Below are 22,881 nucleotides of genomic sequence, written 5' to 3'. Positions count from 1 at the left end.
CCATTTTTGGGACAAAATGTTTTATTTAAGGGTGGCTTCAAAATGTTAGACCTGAACTTTTAGCCAAGCAGACTCAAAAGTAGACATCTGGGTTATCAATATATTATTGAGTAAACAGAAAATTAATTAATTTTCTTGTTTTAATTCAAAATCTTAACTATGTGAAATGTGCTTGGGACAGTCATGCCATATGAGCTTTTTTTTAGTTTGGTTGAAAATTGTGAAAAAAAAAGGAATGTTAATCCCATGAATGTTCTGTAAATTCATATAAAACAGCACTTTCTGAACAATATCACCACAGTTTTTTACATATTTTTTTATAATTTAAGTATATTTGACACTTTGGACAAAAAAACGCCATGTCATGTCAACCACCCATATACGTTGGGGTTAAAGGTGTGGCAGCAAGTTCAGGTGTTAGCCAGATTAACGAAAGGGTAACCCTGTTAGCTAACAGCCGCTAAGCAGTTGCGTTTCTCCTAAACAATAATCAGTAGGCCTACTGGTGACTTTTACGCCGTATGAAAAATATTACCTAATAGTGCTTTCATGACTCTGGACAGATACCAATTTTTTATTGTAGGAAAAAAGTTTGTAAATCAGGTTTTTATTATTTTATTTATTGTGGATTCATTTGCATACTCCTAGCATGTGTATTCAGTCTGCCTTTTTTAGAAGGATATTCTTTAAAATTATTAGAGGGTTAGGTTTACACTGCTTCTGTCTGTGTGCTGTTCTGTTCTGTTCTTTGTGCTGTCTGTCTGTCTGTCGTGCTGTTCTGTGTTTTCTGTTTGTTGTGTTGTGCTGTCTGTCATGCTGTTCTGTGTTTTCTGTGCTGTCTGTCTGCTGTGCTGTTCTGTGTGTTCTGTGCTAGGTTAGGGGTTATTGTTAGTGCTCTTCATGATCATCTTGTGTTGTTCTGTGTGTTCTGTGCTGGGTTAGGGGTTAGTGTTAGTGCTCTTCATGATCATCTTGTGTTCTGTGTGTTCTGTGCTGGGTTAGGGGTTAGCTATGATTATCTTGTGTTGTTCTGTGCTAGGTTAGGGGTTGGTGTTAGTGCTCTTCATGATCACCTTGTGTTGTTCTCTGTGTTCTGTGCTGGGTTAGTGTTAGTGCTCTTCATGATAATCTTGTGGTGTTCTGTGTGTTCTGTGCTGGGTTAGGGGTTAGTGTTAGTGCTCTTTATGATCATCTTGTGTTGTTCTGTGTGTTCTGTGCTAGGTTAGGGGTAGGACTGTGTTGAAAAAATCGATTTTCCGATTCAGAATCGATTTGCATATGATGATCTGATTATCGATTCGTACGTCCAAAGATCGATTTTGTAGTGAACTTTTACCCCCGCCTCGTCACTGAATTCACGCAGGCGTGCTCGGTCTAACTAACTGTAAAACGACTTGGCGTCGGACAGTGCCGGTAACGACGATAGTCAAATCGGAAATCTAAAAACAGAAAGACAGTTTATCCAGTGTCAGTGACTATTTACAGTTAGTCCGTGTCACTGACCGTTTACTCAGTGTTTTTACAGTTTAAAAAAAGTTTTAAATGTTCTTGTAACGTTGGGCGCAAGGCGATGGATGAGACAGAATCCTTTGCACTTTCCAAATCGATACGTTTATTACATTTACCGAAGCGCAGACAGCGCACATAAAACACGTTTACATAGAACATGTGTGACTCAAACAAAGACGAGCACAGGACGCATTCGCGAGCGCAAATTAAATAGACAAACTACATCAACCCCACGTGATTACGAGACGAGCCACAGGTGAGGACTATCACAAGACGCACCCGCACCCACGGAGATACACCGACGTAGACGATTAGACGCAGACGACGTTAACGCGCCCAAAACGGAGGGGTCGGGGACCGTAACGTGAGAGTTCTGTTCTTATATTCTCACTTTAAAGAAAAATACACGTTTACATTTTATACTTTCAGTTTATTAAGTGTGAGCACTTTTAAAATAAAAATGCATTTGGTAGCAACAGCTTATGGGTGAATTCTTAATTATTTAAATCATAATAATAATAATGCACTGGTTAGTGTCCCAGTAGGAGCCCACTGTTGCAGATATAGACACCTCAAAGATGTCTTCTGTTTATTGTCCTGGATTACCTTTCTTGAAGGTAGATTTATGATGACCCTTTTCACCAGTCTTCCAGCCATCAGTAACTACCAACTACCAGTAACTATTTGCTGATTAATATCGATATAATACTAGTTTTAACATGTTGCTTCTGTACACAGTCAGGAAACAGCTCAAATACATTTTTAATAACACTAAACCCCGAATTGGATCAAATCGGATCGAATCGATTAAATCGGATCGAATCGAAAAAAATCGATTCTTAATCTTCAGAATCGGAATCGGATCGATTCTTGGAATTTGAATCAATACCCAGCCCTAGTTAGGGGTTAGGGGTTAGTGTTGGTGCTCTTCATGATCATCTTGTCGCTGCTTTTGAAAACGGATACCTGGTTTTCCATCGGCTGTCGTCACGGTGACCATGGCCCGGTTGCAGGGTTGGGTTACTCTAGTCATCAACGGTCGTCACGGTGACCAGTGCTGGGTTTCAGAGTTGGGTTGCTCTGGGTATCAGGGGAGAGAGAGAGAGAGAGAGAGAGAGAGAGAGAGAGAGAGAGAGAGAGAGAGAGAGAGAGAGAGAGAGAGAGAGAGAGAGAGAGAGAGAGAGAGAGAGAGAGAGAGAGAGAGAGAGAGAGAGAGAGAGAGAGAGAGAGAGAGAGAGAGAGAGAGAGAGAGAGAGAGAGGAGAGGGGGGCAGGGGAGGTGAGAGGTTTTCTGAGGTCCTGCAGGACCACATCATGTCTTGAAGCTTTGACAGTTTTGTTGTCTTACATCTGGAGGAACTTTGTTGGTCTTCTGTGTTTTGTTATGAAGATTCTTTTACACAAAAGGTCGTGTAGTGTAGCTCATTTAAACACACATACGGAAGCCTGAGTTTCTAAAAACGACCCGTGTGTGTGTGTGTGTGTGTGTGTGTGTGTGTGTGTGTGTGTGTGTGTGTGTGTGTGTGTGTGTAAGAGCCTGTGTGAGTGCGTGTGTGTGTAAGAGCCTGTGTGAGTGCGTGTGTGTGCTCATCACTTCTGTGTTTTCAGGCCTCTAATGGATATGTGCTGCTGTTTGACGTGGTGGGTGGAGGTGAAGACAAGTACCTGTATGAGCCTGTTTACCCCAGGTGAACACACACACACTCTCCCTCTCTCTCTCTCTCTCTCTCTCTCTCTCTCTCTCACACACACACACAGCCCCACTCTGAGCCACATACATATTTCTACCCTCTTTCAGTCTTTTCAGACCTTTGTGTTCATATTTGATTGTTTTTCTCGGTCCATCTCTGTACTTGGTTCATGTTTCATACCCACACCTCCAGCCCTTCTCCATCTTCCCCAGAGTTAAAGTCCTGGTTCTGACCCTGTGCATGTTTCTCTGTGTGAATGTGTTTGTGTACTGAGAGTGAGACTCTGTTGTTTCGGTGTTATGATCAGATCTCATCAGTCCTAGTGTGTCATGTGGGGATTGGGATGGGACCTTTGAGGCCTTTAAACTCATTTCAGGTGTTTAGAGTGGTTTCTGCTTCATGCTCTCGTGTGTGTGTGTGTGTGTGTGTGTGTGTGTGTGTGTGTGTGTGTGTAGGGGTAACCCACGGGTGAAGGTGACTCCAGGCTACAAAGAGGAACATTGCGCTCCTGCTCTCAGTCTGGAAATGAAGAAACCAGTTGACCTGGAAGCTCCTATTACCAGGTATACACACACACACACACACACACACACACATTCACACACACTTTCTTTCTACGTGTCTGTGTGTGTCTAGTGTGCATCTCTCTCTCTCTGTCTCTCTCTGTCTCTCTCCTCCCCAGTCTGGAGTCTTTGCAGGATGACCTCTTGGTCTGCACAGCTGATGGTTTCTTGCACATGCTACACTGGGATGGCGTGCCCAACGGCCGCAGAGCTGTCAACCTGAGCACCATCCCCTTCTCCCTGGACCTGCAGTCCTCACGCAGTGAGTGTGTGTGTGTGTGTGTGTAAGTGTTAGGGGTGCAGGAATTTCTAACATTGAACGATTCAGAATCGATTATCATTTTCAAAACAATCGAATTTTTTTCGGGTGCGGGTGTGCATTCTCAGCCACCATAGTGCTAGGCAAAACAAGGAACCAGCTTTGACTATGTACAGGCATGCAAGCAAGCCAAGGCTACAGAGTAGGGGTGTGATGATACACTCGGCTCACGAGACGAGACAAGATATTGTGTTAACGAGATGAGATGAGATTTTAAGAAAACTAAAATGACAAATTATATGACTGGACAACAGACTTTTATTTAACTGAGTTACACATGCATTTTGAAATGTTTTATTATGTAAGCATGAACTTTTAATAAACTTCTTCCTCTACAAATTGAAATAAAAATAAAATTTCATAAAAGTTAAAATAAAATATTTCTTTTTTCAAGCACAAACAATATTCAGGGTTGCCAACTCTCACGCATTGAGCGTGAGACACATGCATTCGACTGTCTTCACACGCCACACTTCCGATTTCTCACGGCGAAAAAAAAAGTTTATTTACCTCTGATTCATATCTATGATTCAATGATTTACTAGTTCGCTCTGGCGCCAACCACTGGCGATCGATCGATCACGATATAATACTTAGTGCCCATTTTTACCCCCCCCAAGTGATCTTGAAAAGTTGGCAACCCTGCAATATTACAATGAGTCCCCGCTTAATGACGGGGTTAGAGTTTTCGTCGTTAAGCGTCACCCTAGATTTATATACGCTTTAATCATAAATACAGTATCAAAAAAACTAACAATGTTCTCGTGTGTGCGTGCAGTGTGAGAAACAGCGATTGCGTTGCCGAGATTGGGCTGCAGTGGAGGCCGCGCTGCCTCAGCTTATCGTACACAACACTCCACAACACCACACAGTGCTGCCAGTGCTCCTCCGTGCACCGCGCAAAATAAAATAAAAAATCGGTCGTGACTCTGGTCCGTCGTTAACCTGACCCATCGTTAAGCGGGGACTCACTGTATTATGTGCAAAACAAAAAGTTCTACTCTGTCTATACAGAGTGCAAATAGTGCAAACCGAGCCTGACCAAGTATGTCACTGAATTTGATGCAACTACACTGCCATGTTCATTTTTAAGAATATTAACATGTCCACATATTAGCATCCCCACACTAATATCCTGCTGTCTCAACTTGCCAAAGCGCCGTTCTGTCCCTGCTACCAAGTGAGATATGTTGATCTGAGTACTGAGCTGTGGTGCTGCTGTAAATGTCTCTGTATCGTGCTCATATTGGCCACGGTGTACGGCATTATTTTCATACAATGTTTGAGTGATTATAACTTAGTTCATTGAGCACTCTAGTTTTTATATATTGTGACATAATACTGCTGTAATACTGCGAAATTGTGGTCAAAGGTGAACTTTGGTATAGCCAGTGTGTATTTTATTTAAAATAATTAACACCCTTGAGCCAGTGTGGCTTTGGACAAAGATAATGCCGTGCCGTTTGCTGTGATGGATAATTAAATTCTAGCTCTTATTTATGCATAGAAACGTAAATCGACAATATAATCTGTAGCGTCTTTATGCGCGGATAAACGAGGGGAGTCAGAAGTCGACACAACACCGGCTGAAAGCTAAAACTGTCGCACATGAAATGCTACAGGCATCGTTCAGAAACTGATCAGTTCAGTTAAATGTGTTCAGTTCAGTAGATATGCGGCTTTTAGAAAATACGGTGTATATATACAGTGGGTTGCAAAAGTATTCATACCCCTTGAACTTTTCCATAATTTGTCACATTACAACCACAAACATAAATATATTTCACTGGAATTTAATGTGAAAGACCAACACAAAGTGGTATACAATTGTGAAGTGGAAGGAAAATTATACATGAATCAAAACATTTTTTACAAATAAAAAACTAATAAGTGCGACGTGCAAAAGTATTCAGCCCCATTTTCCCTGAGTGCAACCAATTGCATTCAGAAGTTGCCTGATGACTGCTAATGACTCAAAAGGGTCCACATGTGTGTAATCTAATCTCAGTACAAATACAGCTGCTCCGTGACGGCCTCAGATGTTGGTTAAGAGAATATTGGGGAGCAAACAGCATCATGAAGTCCAAAGAACACACCAGACAGGTTAGGAATATGGTTTTGGTGAAGTTTAAAGCAGGCTTAGGTTATAAAAAGATTTCCCAAGCTTTGAACATCTCACGGAGCACTGTTCAATCCATCATCCGGAAATGGAAAGAGTATGGCACCACAGTAAACCTGCCAAGACAAGGCCGTCCACCTAAACTTACAGGCCGAACAAGGAGATCACTGATCAGAGAGGCAGCCAAGAGGCCCATGGTGACTCTGGATGAAATGCAGAGAGCCACAGCTCAGGTGGGGGAAACTGTCCACAGGACAATAATTAGTCGTGCACTACACAAATGTGGTCTTTATGGAAGAGTGGCAAGGAGAAAGCCATTGTTAAAAGAAAACCATAAGAAGTCCCGTTTGCAGTTTGCCAGAAGCCATGTTGAGGACACAGCAAACATGTGGAAGAAGGTGCTTTGGTCAGACGAGACCAAAATTGAACTTTTTGGCCACAATGCAAAACGCTATGTGTGGCGGAGAAATAACACTGCACATCACTCTGCAAACACCATCCCCACTGTCAAATATGGTGGTGGCAGCATCATGCTCTGGGGGTGCTTCTCTTCAGCAGGGACCGAGAAGTTGGTCAAAGTTGATGGGAAGATGGATGGAGCCAAATACAGGGCAATCTTGGAAGAAAACCTGTTGGAGTCAGCAAAAGATTTGAGACTGGGGCGGAGGTTCACCTTCCAGCAGGACAACGACCCTAAACATAAAGCCAGAGCTACAATGGAGTGGTTTAAAAAAAAAAAGAATACTCATGTGTTAGAATTGCCCAGTCAAAGTCCAGACCTAAACCCAATTGAGAATTTGTGGCAAGATCTCAAAACTGCTGTTCACAAACGCTCTCCATCCAATCTGACTGAGCTTGAGCTGTTTTGCAAGGAGGAATGGGCAAGAATTTCAGTCACTAGATGTGCAAAGCTGGTGGAGACATACCCTAAAAGACTTGCAGCTGTAATTGCAGCAAAAGGTGGCTCCACAAAGTATTGACTCAGGGGGGCTGAATAATTTTGCACATCGCACTTTTCAGTTTTTTATTTGTAAAAAAAATGTTGATTCATGTATAATTTTCCTTCCACTTCACAATTGTATACCACTTTGTGTTGGTCTTTCACATTAAATTCCAGTGAAATATATTTGTTTGTGGTTGTAATGTGACAAAATATGGAAAAGTTCAAGGGGTATGAATACTTTTGCAACCCACTGTATATATATTTTTTATATATATCTGTGAAGTGGAAGTTGTGACAGCTAGCCTAAGCCTACCAATTTTATTTATTTTACTACAGTTTTATTAGTTTAATGTAGTGTTCTGATAACTGTGAGCAGTTCAAGTAGCTTGAGTGTCAGCCTCAAAGATATTGTGTTGTGTTTGTACAAGTTAAAAACATATGTGCAAGAATAAATAAATCAGACATACTGTCTTGGATTTACCTTTGTGTGTTTACATTATTGCAATATGTTGATAAAACCTTTAAAATTATAATATCTTTATAAATGTACTCTGCTTTCATGCCACCAGACCAGAGTAGCTCCTGAAATTCTGAGAATCGTTTTTGAATCAGAAAATAATCGTTTTTGAATCGGAAAATAATCGTTTTTGAATCGAATCATGACCCCAAGAATCGATTCGGAATCAAATTGTGGTATTCCCCAAGATTCACAGCCCTAGTGTTTGTGTGTGAGTGTGTGTGTGAGTGTGTGTGTGTGTGTATGCCATCCCCTTCTCCCTGGACCTGCAGCGAGTGTGTTGGTTGGGTTAGTGCTGGCCGATAGAATCAACCTGGATTTGTATGGTGATGAATCTTTCCTCAGTAAGGACCATGAGCTTTGATTACTGTTTAAAGTTTAGTCTCACACTGATTTGGAGGTTGATGTTGAAGTCACAGCGTGATGGCCAGTGGGGTGAATCACGTTACAGTGTGATGGCCAGCGGGGTGAATCACGTTACAGCGTGATGGCCAGCGGGGTGAATCACGTTACAGCGTGATGGCCAGCGGGGTGAATCACGTTACAGCGTGATGGCCAGCGGGGGGAATCACGTTACAGCGTGATGGCCAGCGGGGGGAATCACGTTACAGCGTGATGGCCAACGGAGTGAATCAGAAGACATGAGGACCGCTCACGTCCATCGTGTATCACGTATCATGACTCTGATAGCACAATTAAGCCCCAATTACAAAATATGCCCACAAAGTCCACAAGCAACCAAGCTGTTTAACCCTTTAAAGTGCCATCTAGGATTAGGTTAGGGTTACACTAGCCCTAAACCCTAAACCGTCCAGGACACAGACGGTAAAATTATGCTGAGCTGCAGCAGTGGTGTTTTAGTCCATATGGCTTAGTCCAGTCCAGTCTGCGTGCTGCTTTAGCAGACTAGTCTTGGTCTTTGTGTAAACATGACCGTGTGTGTGTGTGTGTGTGTGTGTGTGTGTGTGTGTGTTTGTGTGTGTGTGTTAGGCGGCCCCTCTTTAGACCTCACCAACGTCCACATTAAAGACATGGAGTACTGCGTGACTCTGGACGGCTTTGCGGTCGTCTTCCAAGATGGCAGACTGGGCTTCCTCACACCTACAGCCAGCCGCCTCTCCACAGAGGTAAGGGTGTGTGTAGGGTTGCAACGCTATGAGATTTTCACGGTATGATATCCGTCTCAGAAAATACCGCGGTATCACGGTATCACAGTTAGTTTGTATATTATTATAAGATACACTGACCCTTAAAGAAATTACAAACAAGTTTTTTTTTGTTCAATTAACTATTTATTGTAGAAACCTGGAACTATTGTATACAAAATGTCTCCTTTTAAAAAAATAAGCTGTACACATGTTTATATAAATACTGCAAAATTAGATAAACCTAAATCATGGATTTCAGTACAATTATTTAAGTTTAAATTATTTAATATCTGATAAACTCAGCCGGGGTCAGTGTCTGATCAACAACTGTTGTAAACGTCCGTTGTACTGCCAAGTTAGAATATAACCAGATACTGCAGAAAGAGAGGATTTATTTCTGACATGATCCTCACAATAGAGATTTCTATTTTAAGGCTTTCACACCGAGTCTGGTTTTAACATATGAAAAACAGGCACGTTAAAATTTGAAAATGAACGCATGTAAATTAATGGCGTCTTTCACATCCAGTGAAAGCAAGGACCTTAAAAATCTATGGATGATTTACACTTTCACTAGTGACCGTAGCGCGCGACTCGGCACAGTTCTTTTGTATTAGGTTAACAAATACGAGCCTCTTGTAATTCCAGGACGAAACACGAGAGAACGTGAAGACGTTAAGATTGGGCGTTTTGAAAATAAACAACCATTAAATAATTTAATAAAAAGCTAATTATTTTGAGTATATGTATAAATATTTAACTTAATTAAGTTTAAGGTGCTGGGAAATATTGAAACGGACCTTTAAAGTTACGTACAAGTGCTTTAATTCCACCTTATAAAGGTGTATGAACCCAGCAAACATGACTTTGTTCATTGCGCTGAGGCGCGGCGCACGCAAAGTTACAAAATTCGAGAGCTGCACGACCTCGCGAATCGACAGCGCGCGAGACCCTCGCGCACCGGCGGAGCCACCGCGATTACGTAATTTTCGCCACTGATTTTAGTTAAGCTTTTTTTTTTTTGTTAAAAAATTTGTTAAGTCTGATGCACTTTCTGCCATTCTCACTGCTGTGTGCTGAGTAGCTGAACCGGAGCGGAGTTGCGCATGCGCGGGTCAATTTCTCCGCTGGCTTGTTTTTTACCGGTAATAAGCAAACGCACACGGTATGATAACCGTGCATTTTAATACCGTGGTATACCGTGAAACCGGTTACCGCTGCAATCCTAGGTGTGTGCATGTGTGCGGCGCTGTCTGGGTGATGTTTGTGTGTACAGTTGTGATCAAATTTATTCAACCCCCACTGAAATAAAGTGTTTTGGCCAGTTTGACATTGATTTTGATCATTTCAGTCATCTTATTTACAATTATATCAAAGAGGCACTTATAAATTAGACAAACATAACATAATATTTATGATGGAATAACCACAAATGTCTTTACTGTGCTCACATCATTATCAGTTTTATTCAACCCCCTAGTGACATTATTTTTTAGTACTTAGTACAACATCCTTTTCCAGTTATGACAGCTTTCAAGCGTGAAGCATAGCTTGACACAAGTGTCTTGCAGCGACCTATGGGTATCTTAGCCCATTCTTCATGGGCAAAAGCCTCCAGTTCAGTCACATTCTTAGGCTTGCACACTGCAACTGCCTTCTTTAGGTCCCACCAGAGGTTCTCAATTGGATTTAAGTCTGGTGATTGCGATGACCACTCTAGAATGTTCCAGCCTTTCATGTTCAACCATGCTCTAGTGGACTTGGATGTGTGCTTCGGATCATTGTCCTGTTGGAAGGTCCAACGTCTCCCAAGCCGCAGGTTTGTGACTGACTCCATCACATTTTCCTCCAAGATCTCCTGGTACTGAAGGGAATTCATGGTACCCTGCACACGTTGAAGCTTTCCTGTACCATTAGAAGCAAAACAGCCCCAAAGCATAATTGACCCCCCACCATGCTTCACAGTAGGCAAGGTGTTCTTTTGTTCATAAGCCTGGTTCTTCCTTCTCCAAACATAGCGCTGGTCCATTGTCCCAAACAGTTCTAATTTAGTTTCATCTGACCACAGTACACTCTTTCAAAACCTTTGTGGCTTGTCCACATGACTTTTGGCATACTGCAGTCGACTTTTCTTGTTCTTTGGAGTCAGCAAGGGGGTGCGTCTGGGCGTTCTGGCATGGAGGTCTTCGTTATGCAGTGCGCGCCTTATTGTCTGAGCTGAAACTTCAGTGCCCACATCTGACAGGTCTTTTTTCAGTTCCTTAGCAGTCACGCGGGGATTTTTCTCCACATTACGCTTCAGGTAGCGCACAGCAGTCGCGGTCAGGATCTTCTTTCTGCCACGACCAGGTAACGTTTCCACTGTGCCCTTTAACTTGAACTTGCGAATGATACTTCCGATAGTGTCTCTTGGAATATTTAACAACTTCGCAATCTTTTTATATCCATTGCCATTCTTGTGAAGAGCAATAACCTCTTCTCTTGTCTTCTGGGACCATTCTCTTGCCTTCACCATGCTTGGAAACACACCAGTAGATGTCTAGAAGGAGCTGAGTATCACAGTCCTTTTAAATCTGCCTAATTGGTGCTTATCATGCTTGATTGCTGCTCGTTGACATCCACAGATGTTTTCAATACCTGATGGAAAACACTGGAATGAACCTCTGTTCTTAGGAGTGGTAGTCGTAAAGGGGTTGAATAATTGTGTCAATGAAGAAATCACAAAAAGGCCATTTAATACTTTATGACAAAAAAAATTGATGCTATCTTAGTTGCATTTAGTTCTTTAACAAGTCCTTGTAAGATTTCATTATGAACACAATTACAAATGTGCACTGAATTCCATAAAACCCTTCGCAGCATTGGGGGTTGAATAAATTTGATCACAACTGTATGTGTGTGTGTGTGTGTGTGTGTGTGTGTGTGTGTGTGTGTGTGTGTGTGTGTGTGTAGCTCTGTATATGAAGAAAATGTATGTAATTATAATGTGTGTGTGTGTGTAGCACTTACAGGGTGTCTGGGCAGCAGATGTGACTGACGGGACGTGTGTTGCAGTGAACAACAAATACAGACTCATGGCCTTCGGATGTGCCAGGTATGAGTCAGGGTTAGGGTTAACTCTAACCAGGTATGAGTTAGAGTTGGGGTTAGAGTTAACTCTAACCAGGTATGAGTTAGATGCATAGAAAAATTTTGCTATTTTGATATCACTATATTGCTAAATATGCCAACTGTATATTAAGGGGTTACTAGTGTGGTAGATCACTGCACCACAGCAGGACTTCTCACTCCCACTCACCCCGTCACGCACCCCGTCACGCACCCCGTCACGTACCGGGACCAACGGGACCAACCCCGTCACTCACCGGGACCAACCCCGACCTTTCCATTATCAGTATTGCTTGATTCCAATATCAATACCTTTCCAATATCAGTATTGCGTAAGCCCAGATGGAGATAATGATTAATAAATAATATATTATGTAAGCCCTACAGAATTTGGATGTCAGGATTTCCTGCTGATGTGCAGTCTGCCACCCTGGCAAGAGATTTATTGAGCTGTCTCCTTCACTGACACACACACACTCACTGACACACACACACACTCACTGACACACACACACACACTCACTGACACACACACACACTCACTGACACACTCACACACACACACACACAGCTATAAATAAGTATATGATGTATGTATGTTTCAGTAGTTGTCCTAATTAACGCAGTAGCAAGATGACTTTGTGTGTGTGTGTGCGTGTGTGTGCGTGCACATGTAGTGGCTCCGTGTTCGTCTACATGATTGACAGCACTACAGGATCAATGCAGCTGTCTCACAAATTGGAGCTAACCCCCAAACACTACCCAGGTGAGCACAAGGGCTTGGCCCCTTAGTTCCAGTGAAGGGAACTCGGTGTTTCAGCATACCAAGACATTTTGGACAATTCCATGATCTCAACGTTGTAGGAACAGTTTGGAGCTGGCCCCTCCCTCTTCCAACATGACTGTGCAGGGTTAGAGGTTAGGTTAGGTTTAGGTTAGAGTTAGGTGAACCCTAACCCAGGCTATCTGTGTGTTTAAATGAACCCGTACGACCCTGTTAAGACCCCCATGGATCTGATCACAGCCTCCTGACTGAAGATAATCACCCAGTGCATGATAGTTACAGCAGTGTACTGGCTGTCAGAGGTCTGGGAGTCTGGTGCACACAACCTCTGACCCCTCCTCCTATAGGCTGACAGGAATGAGTCCTTAGTTTACAGTGACTGAGACATGTCAGAGTATTTAAGTGCCCACAATCCTGCGTCATAGAGCAGTGCTGCCCCCTAGTGTGCAATGCAGATATGACACTTGCCCTGTTTGTGAGGTTTATTAGGGAACTTCTCACTGGTACACCTGTCTGTCTTGTCAGTCTTACTCCCTCTCACTGTCTCTGTCTGTCTCTCAGATATCTGGAATAAGACGGGTCCTGTGAAGTTGATCCGCTGGTCACCAGACTACAGTGTTGTCATGGTTACATGGGAGTGCGGGGGTCTTTCTCTGTGGAGTGTGTTTGGAGCTCACCTCATCTGCACACTGGGGGAAGATTATGCGTGAGTCTCTCACACACCAACATGCACACAAACACACGCCAACACGCACATACACACACAAACACACGCCAACACGCATGCATACACACACAAACACACGCCAACACGCATGCATACAAACACACACGCCAACACGCATGCATACAAACACACACGCCAACACGCATGCATACAAACACACACGCCAACACGCATGCATACAAACACACACGCCAACACGCATGCATACACACACACACGCCAACACGCACGCATACACACACACACGCCAACACGCACGCATACACACACACACGCCAACACGCACGCATACACACACACACGCCAACACGCACGCATACACACACACACGCCAACACGCACGCATACACACACACACGCCAACACGCACGCATACACACACACACGCCAACACGCACGCATACACACACACACGCCAACACGCATGCACACACACACACGCCAACACGCATGCACACACACACACGCCAACACGCATGCATACAAACACACACGCCAATACGCACACAAACACACGCCAACACGCACACAAACACACGCCAACACGCACACAAACACACGCCAACACGCACACAAACACACGCCAACACGCACACAAACACACGCCAACACGCACGCATACACACACACACGCCAACACGCACGCATACACACACACACGCCAACACGCACGATACACACGCCAACACGCACGCATACACACGCCCAACACGCACGCATACACACACACACGCCAAACACGCACCGCATACACACACACACGCCAACACGCACGCACACACACACACGCCAACACGCATGCATACAAACACACACGCCAACACGCACACAAACACACACGCCAACACGCACACAAACACACGCCAACACGCACACACACACACGCCAACACGCACACACACACACGCCAACACGCACACACACACACGCCAACACGCACACACACACGCCAAACACGCACGCATACAACACACACGCCAACACGCACGCATACAAACACACACGCCAACACGCACGCATACACACACACACACACGCCAACACGCACGCATACACACACACACGCCAACACGCACGCACACAAACGCACACGCCAACACGCACACACACACACACACGCCAACACGCACGCATACAAACACACACGCCAACACGCCGCATACAAACACACACGCCAACACGCACGCACCACAAACGCACACGCCAACACGCACACACACACACACACACACGCCAACACGCACGCATACACACACACACACGCCAACACGCACGCATACACACACACACACGCCAACACGCACGCATACACACACACACACGCCAACACGCACGCATACAAAACACACACGCCAACACGCACGCGACACAAACGCACACGCCAACACGCACACACACACACACACACACGCCAACACGCACGCACGCACACGCCAACACGCACGCACACAAACGCACACGCCAACACGGCACACACACACACACACACCACGCCAACACGCACGCATACACACACACACACGCCAACAACGCATGCATACAAACACACACGCCAACACGCACGCATACACACACACACACACGCCAACACGCACGCATACACACACACACACACGCCAACACGCACGCATACACACACACACACGCCAACACGCATGCATACAAACACACACGCCAACACGCACGCACACAAACGCACACGCCAACACGCACACACACACACACACACACACGCCAACACGCACGCACGCACACGCCAACACGCACGCAAACAAACGCACACGCCAACACGCACGCACACAAACGCACACGCCAACACGCCAACACAAACACACCGCCAACACGCACACAAACACACGCCAACACGCACACACACACACGCCAACACGCATGCATACAAACACACACGCCAACACGCACACACACACACGCCAACACGCATACAAACACACACGCCAACACGCACGCATACAAACACACACGCCAACACGCACGCATACAAACACACACGCCAACACGCAAGCATACAAACACACACGCCAACACGCATGCATACAAACACACACGCCAACACGCACACATACAAACACACACGCCAACACGCCACGCACACAAACGCACACGCCAACACGCACGCATACACACACACACGCCAACACGCACGCATACAAACACACACGGCCAACACGCACACACACACACGCCAACACGCATGCATACAAACACACACGCCAACACGCACACACACACACGCCAACACGCACACACACACACGCCAACACGCACACACACACACGCCAACACGCACACACACACACGCCAACACGCATGCATACAAACACACACGCCAACACGCACGCATACAAACACACACGCCAACACGCACGCATACAAACACACACGCCAACACGCATGCATACAAACGCACACGCCAACACGCACGCACCACAAACGCACACTGCCAACACGCACGCCACACAAACGCACACGCCAACACGCATGCATACACACACACACGCCAACACGCACGCACACCACAAACGCACACGCCAACACGCACGCATACAAACGCCAACACGCACTGCATACAAACGCCAACACGCCAACACGCGCATGCATACAAACGCCAACACGCGCATCGCATACAAACACCACACCGCCAACACGCGCATGCATACAAACACACACGCCAACACGCATACAAACACACACGCCAACACGCATACGCATACAAACACACACGCCAACACGCATACAAACACACACACACACACACGCCAACACGCATACAAACACACACACACGCCAACACGCATACATACACACACACACACGCGCCAACACGCATACATACACACACACACACCACGCCAACACGCATACATACACACACACACACACACACACACACGCGCCAACACGCATACATACGCACACACACGCCAACACGCATACAAACACACACACACACACGCCAACACGCATACATACACACACACACACACGCCAACACTCATACATACACACACACACCACGCACGCACCTCAACACGCACGCATACGCACACACGCACGCACCTCAACCACGCACGCATACGCACACACGCACGCACCTCAACACACAGGGTTAGGTTAGTTAGCACCACACCCCTCACCTCTGACGCTTTCCTGTTTCCTATGTTTTCCTCTTTTCTGTTCCTTCAGGTATCGTTCGGACGGTACTAAGAAGGAGCCGTTGAAGGGGTCAGCTCCATGGTGGAGTGCCCTCTGACCCCTGACCCCTAACCCTAACTCGGCTCTATGGTGAGTGGTCTGCAAAGCCTCACGAAGCTCCCTGAGTCCCAACCCCTAACCAGTGTTTACCACAGCAGGGCCATGCTGGTTGGCTCCCTGACCCCTGACCTCTAACCATGTGTGTTGACTCCTCCATATGATGACCCATAACCCTAGAGCACACTGTACTGGGGCGTCTTGTTACGTCCCGGTCTAGGCTTACGGGGTAATAACAGCAACGAAGACGAACTCTGGGAAATACGCGGAAGTGAATGGGGGGTTGTATTTACATATGTGCATTTATTTGGTACAGTGGAGGGTTGATTTCTGAGGAACCGACAGTGCTCAAAATGACAAACAATAATCCAACAACCAACAAAAAAAACACAAAACTGCAAATAAAAGAGCGTCGTGTTCCCTACTCACCCAAACCACAACCAAACCACATGTTACGTACAATAATTACAAGACGTGGGCTTTATACAGCTATATATATATATATATATATATATATATATATATATATTATATGTGTATATATATATATATGTATATGTATATGTATATGTATATGTACATGTATGTTTCAGGCATGAAAATATGTCACCATTTCGGCGAAATTCGCCGTTTTGAAGTTGAAAAGGGTGACCTACGTGAATCGTGTAATCCGATGAGGTTTTTTTTTTTTTTTTGGGGGGGGGGGGGGGGGGGGGGGGGTCGGAGATTATATGTATTAATTATCATATTGACTTAATAAGCAAACAGAGCACTTCCGAAATCGGCAATTTCAATGACAGTGGCCAGCAGTTTCCGCCCAGAACCATCATAGAGACCAAATAGCGTTTCAATCATACGAATGTTCTTCATTCATGTTATTCATTTACTGCTAAGCGGGACGAGAAGCAGGACCTAGTGCTACACCGGGGGACAAGGCAGAAGAGCGTACATTTACCACTACATTTACCAGATCGTACATTTACCACTACATTTACCAGATCATATTTACCACCACATTTACCAGATCGTACATTTACCACTACATTTACCACATCGTACATTTACCACTACATTTACCACATCGTACATTTACCACTACATTTACCACATCGTACATTTACCACTACATTTACCACATCGTACATTTACCACTACATTTACCACATCGTACATTTCCCAGTGGATTTAATTGGGTTATTAATGGTTTCAATCGTTTTCATATTTTGCGGTAAAACAACGTTACTGCCGTTCGATACAGCCTTGAACACTGTCAGATCTAGCCACAAGCTCTTGTGATAAATAGGTAGATAGATAGTAGTTAACGGTGACATAAAATAAGAAACAAGATTTTTTTTTCTAGTGTGTCTGTAGTTGTAACTGGTGAATCCAGGGACGTGTGAGGACATTCGCGCCAGGGCTGAAAAGATTGAAGATGAAGTTGTAAACGCTTGTCGTTTGAGTCTACCCTGTGCTTTAGCCCATGTTAGAAAATAAAAACACGTGAACCTGGTATTTTACACTCATTTTCGCCGCTGATGTATTTATTGGTTCATTAAGACGTAATGGTTTTGACTGAGCCATCTGGAATGGCGAAAGCGGCTTCTCGCGTTTAAGGATCTGGCTCCATACATTGAATCTATTGACATGACAGCCAAAAAAATTTTTTTAATGGATTTTACTATATTTTACGGAGCCCGTAAGGTGACATCATGTAAAAAAATTAATAACGCGTGGCCACGACTTATTAACGCGTGGGAACGAGATACTAATGTCGCCTTTCACACGCGGCAACAAAGTTTATTTTTTCACAGCAAAGCAAGCAGATCCCAGGGATGTTCGCAAATTGACTGCCCAAGGAAGGTAAACCTGGCTTTATATAAAGTAATACTTAATTATCTTGTTCGCACGCATTAGTCAATCAATCCATCAAAGTTTATTTGTATAGCGCTTTTAACAACTCAAGTTGTCGCAAAGCAGCTTTACAGGGTTTACAAGGTTAACAATACTATGGGTCCAGAACCCTAATGAGCAAGCCAAAGGCGACAGTGGCGAGGAAAAACTCCCTATGATGGTGGGGAATAGGAAGAAACCTCGGGAGAACCAAGACTCAAAAGGGAACCCATCCGCTATTGGGCGGCCCGTTAACACTCAAATACACAAGTCACACATAATTCACACAATCAGACTAGGTAAAAGGTAGAATTGAAAGTTCTGGGTTTTGATATTGTCACTGTAAATGTCTGTTGATGAATGCCAGGCTTTCATTCCGTGTCGGAGCAGTGATGCTGGTATTGTAGGCTCCGACTGCAGTGTTACTCCCCAGGTGAACCCCAGCATCAGCACATCCACCGGCAGCCAGACCATCCCCCAGGTGCCTGCAGGTGCCTGTATCCAATCGTCTTGGGTAGAGCCATGCAAGAAGATAGATAATACAGACTGAGTGGACATGAATTTAAACCACCGTTGATTTAAATGTACGTAGCTCATGTGCCAGTGATCAGCATGTGGCTCCGGCAGACTAATCTATAGCAGCATAACTAAAGGGAGGGGTTCAGAGGTGACCACAGGCATGAGGGCTCACTGAGACATTGCTTTCCAGTCAAGTCATAGTCACAAATAGAGTGATGCCAAGACACAGCAGGATGACAGCATCAACATCTCAGATCACCAGAAATCTCAACGTCTGGGGGCCCCCAAGCCCCTACACCTTACAAGGGGAATTTTAGCTGAAGGCTTGACTAAACAGGTGAGTCTTAAGTCTAGATTTAAATATTGGAACTGTGTCAGAGTCTCGGATTGGAGCTGGAAGGCTATTCCATAATTGAGGGGCTTTAAAAGAGAAAGCTCTGCCTCCGGCTGTAGTTTTACTAATTTTTGGAACTACGAGAAATCCAGCATTTTGGGGAGCGCAAAGGGCAAGATGGGTTGTAGTAATCAATGAGTTCACTCAGATATTGTGGGGCAAGACCATTTAACGCCTTATAGGTTAACAGGAGAACTTTAAATTCAATGCGATATTTAATCGGCAGCCAGTGTAGTGCGGCGAGTGTGGGACTAATATGATAGAATTTCCTAGCCTTGGTTAGGACTCTAGCTGCGGCATTTTGTACAAGTTGTAGCTTCTTTATGGACTGTTTAGAGCATCCAATTAGAAGACTATTACAGTAGTCCAATCTCGACGAGACAAAAGCATGAACTAGCTTCTCTGCATCAGCTAATGAAAGTAAGTGTCTCAGCTTGGCAATATTACGTAAATGGAAAAAGGCAGCCTTAGTGACATTGCATACATGTGTGTCAAATGAAAGATCAGAATGAATAGTGACACCTAAACTTTTTGCAGTAGATTTTGGTGTTACTGAAAAACCATCTAGGGTAAGGGGAATATCAGCCCAATTGCTTCTAACAGCTTTAGGCCCAAGAATCAGTACCTCAGTCTTGTCAGAATTTAGTTTAAGAAAATTAGACGCCATCCAGTTTTTAATATCCTGGACGCAGTTCTCAATCTTGAGAGTTGTGGTGGTATCATCTGGATTAGAAGATATATACAACTGAGTATCATCTGCGTAGCAATGGAAGCTAATACCATGCCTACGAATGATAGTGCCCAGTGGTAGCATATATAATGAGAATAATATGGGGCCCAGTACAGATCCTTGTGGGACACCATACTTTACTTTAGAATGCTCAGAGCATTCGTTATTTACTAGCACAAACTGGTAACGATCTGTCAGGTAGGACCTGAACCAGGAGAGTGCTTGACCTCTTATGCCAATGAGTGTCTCCAGTCTATTAAGTAGAATATTATGATCAATGGTGTCAAAAGCAGCACTGAGGTCTAGCAGTATGAGAAACGAAATGTGTCCTTTATCAGAGGATATTAAGAGATCATTCAGTACTTTAGTTAGTGCTGTTTCAGTGCTGTGATGAGCTCTAAATCCAGACTGAAATAACTCTAAGACATGTTCTGTCTGTAAGAAGGAAGAGTTGTGAAGAAACTACTTTCTCTAAAATTTTGGATATGAATGACAGATTAGAAATTGGCCTATAGTTGGACAGTTCTTGGGGGTTAAGACCAGGTTTTTTAATTAGCGGCTTGATGACTGCAAGTTTAAATGAACTGGGAACGTAGCCCAGGCTCAGAGAATAATTTATTATAGTAAGCAACGGTTCTACATTGCTGTGCAGTAATTCTTTAAGTAGATGGGTTGGTACAGCATCTAGTATGCATGTGGACCAATTGGGGAGAAGGACTCTAACAGGGCATCAGAGCTGACCAGACAGCTGTCAAGGTGCATTGGCATGTTGACAGGCTCTGAGATAGCACTACTAATGTTTTCCCTAATTTTATCAATCTTATCATTAAAGAATTTCATAAAATTGTTACTGCTACACTCTAGTGGAATAAGAGAATTGTTTTGTTCATGACTCCTCGTAAGGCTGGAAACAGTTTTAAAAAGGAGTCCTGAATTGTTTTTACGTTTTTCTATTAAGGCCGATAAGTATAAGGACTTTGCCATATGGAGGGCATGCTTATATTCAATAAGGCTGCTTTTCCATGATAGTCTATACACTTCTAACTTCATATTTCACCATTTACGCTCCAGGATCCGCGCGGCTCATTTGAGACTACGCGTGTGCTCATTGTACCATGGCGCTATTCTTCTCTCCGTGGCTCTCTTATATCGTAGTGGTGCAACTTTGTCTAAAGCTGTACGAAGGGAAGTCTCGACGTGCTCGGTGAAACGCTCTAGTCCTTCCGGAGCTACAAGTGGATCAGTGTTTGTCAGACCCGGTAAAATATCAGTGAGCGCGGCTATGGTGCTGGGTGTTATAGCTCGTTTAATTTGATAGCGGGGTGGCCGATGAACACAGTCAGTTAAACACAACTCGTATGTTATGAGGCTGTGGTCAGAAACAGAGGAAGAATTGCTAAACTGGATATGTCAATACCAAATGACAAGACCAAGTCTAAAGTATGACTACAGTTACCACCCCCCCCCCCCCCCCCCCCCCCCCGGTCGCCGTATACCCATGACGTCACATGTCAACGCCCTCCCCACATGTCAACGCCCCGTCGCAGTATCCCCATGACGTCACATGCCCCACCCTCCAGTCTTCTCACCTTTTTAACCCCTGACCCATTTTCATGCCTGATGTTTAACCAACAACCAGAATCAAATGGGGCAAAACCAGAATCAATATCGACAAACCAGATCGAATCGGTACACAGAATTCAAAGACACAGAACACCAACAATATCGCAACAATGCACGCTCTCTCTACTCTCCCCTCGTCCCTGCCGACTCTGCGCTGTCTTTATCCGAAGCTGATGGCACACGTCACGTCTTGTCCGCCAATCACCTGGGGAATCTGGAGGTAAGGCGTGGCGAAGAAGTTAGGGAGGAGAGGGGGCGGCGGCATCATGAGGACGACAGCGGAGCAGCAGAAAAACACAACAACAACAACAACAACAACAACAACAACAACAACACAAGGCACGCAGGGCCGTAACAGTCAGATGAGTCAGAGTTAAACCTGACCCATAACCCTAGAGCACACTGTACAGGAGCGTCTGATGGGTCAGAGTTAAACCTGACCCATAACCACAGAGCACACTGTACAGGAGTGTCTGATGGGTCAGAGTTAAACCTGACCCATAACCCTAGAGCACACTGTACAGGGGCGTCTGATGGTTCAGAGTTAAACCTGACCCATAACCCTAGAGCACACTGTACAGGAGCGTCTGATGGGTCAGAGTTAAACCTGACCCATAACCACAGAGCACACTGTACAGGAGCGTCTGATGGGTCAGAGTTAAACCTGACCCATAACCACAGAGCACACTGTACAGGAGCGTCTGATGGGTCAGAGTTAAACCTGACCCATAACCACAGAGTACACTGTACAGGAGCGTCTGATGAGTCAGAGTTAAACCTGACCCATAACCCTAGAGCACACTGTACAGGGGCGTCTGATGGTTCAGAGTTAAACCTGACCCATAACCCTAGAGCACACTGTACAGGAGCGTCTGATGGGTCAGAGTTAAACCTGACCCATAACCACAGAGCACACTGTACAGGAGCGTCTGATGGGTCAGAGTTAAACCTGACCCATAACCACAGAGCACACTGTACAGGAGCGTCTGATGGGTCAGAGTTAAACCTGACCCATAACCACAGAGTAC

At 44.8% G+C, this 22,881-nt stretch overlaps 1 protein-coding gene across 1 annotated transcript in view; it reads left to right on the top strand.

Moving 5' to 3' along the window:
• ric1 (RIC1 homolog, RAB6A GEF complex partner 1) overlaps positions 1–22,881 on the top strand; it is a 57,235-nt gene that overhangs the window by 19,953 nt on the left and 14,401 nt on the right. Inside the window, exons 3-10 of the mRNA XM_076986295.1 lie at positions 3,117–3,196; positions 3,655–3,762; positions 3,882–4,024; positions 8,651–8,787; positions 11,811–11,902; positions 12,594–12,682; positions 13,262–13,406; positions 16,632–16,682. Of these exons, the coding sequence (XP_076842410.1) occupies positions 3,117–3,196; positions 3,655–3,762; positions 3,882–4,024; positions 8,651–8,787; positions 11,811–11,902; positions 12,594–12,682; positions 13,262–13,406; positions 16,632–16,682 (845 nt within the window). The remainder of the gene's footprint in view (positions 1–3,116; positions 3,197–3,654; positions 3,763–3,881; positions 4,025–8,650; positions 8,788–11,810; positions 11,903–12,593; positions 12,683–13,261; positions 13,407–16,631; positions 16,683–22,881) is intronic.

Source organism: Brachyhypopomus gauderio, unplaced genomic scaffold (genome assembly GCF_052324685.1).
Source record: "Brachyhypopomus gauderio isolate BG-103 unplaced genomic scaffold, BGAUD_0.2 sc46, whole genome shotgun sequence".
NCBI classification, from domain to species: domain Eukaryota; kingdom Metazoa; phylum Chordata; class Actinopteri; order Gymnotiformes; family Hypopomidae; genus Brachyhypopomus; species Brachyhypopomus gauderio.
The sequence above is the reverse complement of the archived record's forward strand: the minus strand, read 5'-3'. Positions and strand labels throughout refer to the sequence as shown.